This window comes from Impatiens glandulifera, chromosome 7, assembly GCF_907164915.1.
Source record: "Impatiens glandulifera chromosome 7, dImpGla2.1, whole genome shotgun sequence".
Taxonomy (NCBI): Eukaryota; Viridiplantae; Streptophyta; class Magnoliopsida; order Ericales; family Balsaminaceae; genus Impatiens; species Impatiens glandulifera.
In genome coordinates, this window is record NC_061868.1 from 8,134,385 (window position 1) to 8,139,347 (window position 4,963).

The 4,963-nt window shown below is 33.1% G+C and overlaps 1 protein-coding gene across 1 annotated transcript; it reads left to right on the plus strand.

Moving 5' to 3' along the window:
• The first annotated feature begins 1,204 nt into the window (after positions 1-1,204).
• LOC124944721 (scarecrow-like protein 21) lies at positions 1,205-3,775 on the plus strand. Its single transcript, XM_047485059.1, has 2 exons — positions 1,205-1,390; positions 1,802-3,775. Exon 2 carries the CDS (start codon positions 1,888-1,890, stop codon positions 3,574-3,576), a length of 1,689 nt encoding a protein of 562 aa, XP_047341015.1. The 5' UTR covers positions 1,205-1,390; positions 1,802-1,887; the 3' UTR covers positions 3,577-3,775.
• Positions 3,776-4,963: the final 1,188 nt, after the last annotated feature.

Genomic DNA, 4,963 nt, shown 5'->3' on the forward strand with positions numbered 1-4,963 from the left:
TTATTAATAGTAAGAGTTAAAATTTTCATTTTGTAAGCCTAACTATTTCAAACATATTTATATATAGATTTGTTTTTTTTTTTTAAATAGAGGAAATATAATACCTATTACCTTCTTAAAATCTCAACCTTTTTAAAATATTAAGATTGGAACTTGAATTTAAGCTTAGAACGAAACATCATCTATAAATTTGCTTGAATTTGTTTTTTTTGGTTAAATACGAATAATCACTTACATAAAATAATATTTTAAAATATATTTTATTTATATATTCATATATTTAATAGCATTTTTTTTTAAAATAGAATTGCAAATCTAAATATTTAAAAGAGAATATTTACCATTATTATTAGAGTACTAGTATTACCCTATAAAAAAAAATTACTCAAGTAGCTCTTAATTTTAGGTAACAATATTTCTTAATCTCAAATTTTTGTAATAATGTTATTATGATAATCTTACCCAAATATAGTTATTAAAATAATCTTATTTATAAGTATAAATTTAAGAATGATGTAGTAAAAAAATATAACAAAGACTCATGATCTAATTTAGAATATTTTAAATAATTTTAAAAAAACAGTAATTGAATTTAAAATATCTAATAAGTTTGGAATTATTTGAGAATTATCATTATTATTATTTTATATAAAAATAATAGTATAATATCCAAATAGTACCATATTTTCATTTAATAAGGTGAATTGAGTAAATTTCAAATTTAAAATCTTAAACAAGTTTAATGCGCACTTTTATTTATTATTTTGTAAGTTTATTAAATATTCAAATTAAATAGCAAAATGCAGCTACTTTTGGTGGCGACTTCACACTGCAATTAAATGCTAATTAATAATAGAAGAAATAAAAACGTGACCATGTATGTCTATTAATTGTTTCATATTTATAGTTATCATATTTATTTTCTTTCTTTCTAACATTTGAATAAATGCCCATATATGCCAAATCTAAATTTATTTCATCTAAACTTTTTCAAAATAATTTCTTTAAAAAGTAAAAATAATATTTATATGTTAATTTTTGTTAAAAATAAAAAGGTCCAAGATATTTTATTTTATGATTATCCCCCCACTTGTGGAGAATGTGGAAACAACTGAGAATATTCGAACCGCATTCCGTCGGAGCGCGTACGAAACAGCGCCGTTATATAGTTCCGTCAAAATCCAAACTCCACCACTCATCATAACCGTCATCGTTATCGTACGGAGAACCACCGTCCGATCTTCCCATATATAATCTCTCTTCCTTCTTCATCTTCTTCTTTCGAGATCTTGTGATTTTCACAGAGAATTTATGCTTCTGGTTTGCCGCTCCAAAGCTTGAATCGTCTGCAGAACTCACCGCCGACGCCGACGCAAGTTTCTATCTGAAAGTGAGTATCGATTTCTCTTACTTTTTTTTGTTGTTGTTGTTGTTCTAGGTTTAGCCTGGTTCGGAGGTTTATATAGATTGTTTCGTTGAAGAATCTTATGGTTGTTTACTTAGTTCAATCGAAATTCATTTCTCTTGATTATTCAATATCCGTCAGTTTCTGTAAAAGTGAATCTAGATAGGTTTAGAACGATTAACATGATTTTCACCTTTTCAATTTAGCTTTCATGAGATTGATGTATTCATGAGTTGCGATCTGAATCGAATAAAGTTTAATTTCGTTATCTAGGCTGTAGATTGTAGAATAGAGATTTATACGGGATCTATGATTTTCTTACTTCGTAGTTTTGTAGAGAAGATGTTATAACTTGAGATAGACTCTAAGTAGTTCGCTTGTATTCCTTTTTAACAGGTTTGATTTCACGAATCTTAGGGCTACAAATAGTGAGATAATTTGGCAGTAGTGATATCATCACCTGGTTGCTGATGTGTGTATAAATGGACGCTTATCAGGATCAGATGTTTGGTTACGTTGCTAGTCCTGCAGATTTATCATATTCATCTTCTTCATCTCAACCAGTTGCTTCATCAGCTCCCAACAACAATTGGTTATTCGATCCATTAAAATTCAATTTCGGAAACTCGCCTAGCTCGCATTTTGCTTCTCACTTGGACTTCGAAGCGAACACTCCATTAAGCGGTAGCCCTGACAATCAACATAGCTCAACCGAGAACAATATTTCTGCTAGAGAAAGTCCTTCCACTGATTATCATTATGATGAAGAGACTCAAGTCATCGCATTGAGGCAACTAGAGTCCGTTCTCTTGGGCTCAGATGATGAGGAAGAAGAGGCAGCGGTTACAAGCCTATCTCATGGAGAAAATAAGCGTCCTCCTCAACCGGCTGATCGTAGGTCCCTGGCTTGGAGTCAGGGTACCCAAGATTTAAGTGTACCACAATCTCGGACAAACAGCGGTTTGGTTTATGGTGGATTAGGGGACGATTTTCAGTCCGACAAACGGCATAAGGCGATGGAGGGATTGTCTGTTCAAGGAGTACCTCCCGGTAATTTGAAGCACTTGCTTGTTTCCTGCGCTAAGGCATTGTCTGATAATAGAATGGACGATTTCGTCAAGTTGGTTCGAAAAGCGCGAGAATCGGTGTCGGTTACGGGCGAACCGATCCAACGGGTCGGTGCGTATATGGTGGAAGGATTAGTAGCGCGAAGAGACGCCTCGGGCACTAACATATACAAATCTCTCAAGTGCAAGGAGCCGCAGGGTAAGGATTTGCTTTCCTACATGCACGTCCTCTACGAGATTTGCCCCTACCTAAAATTTGGTTACATGGCTGCGAACGGAGCCATCGCTGAAGCTTGTAGGAACGAGGATCGAATCCACATCATAGACTTCCAAATATGCCAAGGAACGCAATGGATGACCCTCTTACAAGCCCTAGCGGCTAGACCTGGAGGACCGCCCCACGTTAGGATCACCGGGATTGACGACCCGGTGTCGAAACACGCTCGAGGCGACACCTTGGAGGCAGTGGGGCATCGTTTGGCGGCCATCTCTGATAAGTTCAAGATCCCGATCGAGTTCCACCCTGTGCCAGTCCTGGCACCGGATGTGAACCCTAAGATGCTAAACGTAATAGCCGGGGAGGCTTTGGCGGTGAACTTCCCGCTCGTGCTACACCACATCCCTGACGAGAGCGTGGACGTGGATAATCCTAGGGACCGACTTCTAAGGACGGTGAAGTCAATGAATCCAAAGGTGGTTACGTTGGTGGAGCAGGAATCGAACACGAACACGCCTCCGTTCCTTCCTAGGTTTATGGAGGCGTTGGATTATTACCTAGCGATGTTCGAGTCGATCGACGTGGCGGTCCCGAGGGACCGGAAGGAAAGGATAAACGCGGAGGAGCATTGTCTCGCTAGGGACCTCGTGAACGTGATTGCGTGCGAGGGGAGGGAGAGGGTGGAGAGGCACGAGCTTCTCGGGAAGTGGAGGTTGAGGTTTATGATGGCGGGTTTTAGGCCCTACCCGTTGAGCTCGTACGTGAATTCGGTTATAAGTAAGTTGTTGAAGTTTTATTCCGAGAACTATAGGCTTACCGAGAAGGATGGTGGGATGCTTTTGGCATGGAAAGATCGGAATTTGGTGTCCGCCTCGGCTTGGCACTGAAAATTCCTGTATGGAATGAATCGGGTCGGGACTTTAGCCAGGTATTAATAAGTGTGTTTTACTAATCTGTTGTAGATTGCTGGCAGTGAAGAAGGTTAATTAAATGTAATCGTTTTTTTTTTGTATATGGATATTGAACTACTTAAACATGATTATGGAACTACTTAGTTAGTACTTATATAGAGACTTTTAATTGACAGTTTTTATGTTTGTTATTTTAAAGTAAAAACACTGTGTTTAGACTAAATAGTAAATAAATAATCTTATACTAAATATAAATGGTTTTGCAATAAATTAAGACAAAATACTAGGTTTCATGGATCTGCATTTTTTTGGATTTAATCTCATGTTACTCCTTACATAATCAATTAAAATATTTTATATTTTATAATTTATATATTTATAATTATAATTATACTTTTATTTGAAACAAACTATGTAATTATAAGCAAAACTATTCGAGAGGGAATTATGTGTCCATGAACAAAAGATTTTCTTTGAAACCTTTAATTTAAGTAGTTTTTTTTAAAAATTAATAATAAAACTCTTAATATTTTTGAGTTACCATAATTAGTTTCTTTATAAGGGAGGAGAGAGAAAATTTTTGTAATTTTTTCGACAATCACATTTCGTCGTGTTATTATTTTAAAAATTTTTTCTCCCAATAATTTTTCTTTTTAAAATAATTTTCGTTTTCAAATAATAGACTTGATTGATTTGATCAGCTTTATTTCAAGTTATTTGAACTCAAATAAAATTTACTATACAATCTTGGATCAAATCATTTAAATTATAAATAAAATATCTTTTAATTTTTTAAATATATATATACTCTCTCATTTTTATCAAATAACTACTAACAACATAATTTTCTATATTTTATGTTGAATAAAACTATTTTATTAGAACTTACTTAAAATAGGCACATAAGTTATTTCTATATTTTATGTTGAATAAAACTATTTTAATAGAACTTAATTAAAATAGGCACATAAGTTAGTTCTCAAACTTTAATCAAGATACTGGAACAAGAATACAAAGAGAGGTGAAACCGCTTACAAACTAGTCCATTTTATTTAATTATATTAGAAGAGGTGAATAAACTTTATAATGTCTTAATTGATATTGAAAGTTGTTAAATTTGTAATTATAACAAGTAAAGATAATTAGTATAAAATAATAATTAAATAAATAAATAAATGAACAACTTAGAAATAAACGTGATCAAAGGTCTGAAAATTAAGCAAAATTCAACGTTTTCCTAAAATATCTACAACTTGTTTGCCGTCCATTTACATGTATAATGATATAAATAAAATATTATTTATATATAAATATTTTAAATAAAAATAATATTATTCAAATTAAATAATTTTGAATTAATTTT

Coding starts and splice junctions, on each gene's coding strand:
- LOC124944721 (XM_047485059.1), top strand. CDS start 1,888: ATGGACGCTTATCAGGATCAGATGTTTGGTTACGTTGCTAGTCCTGCA.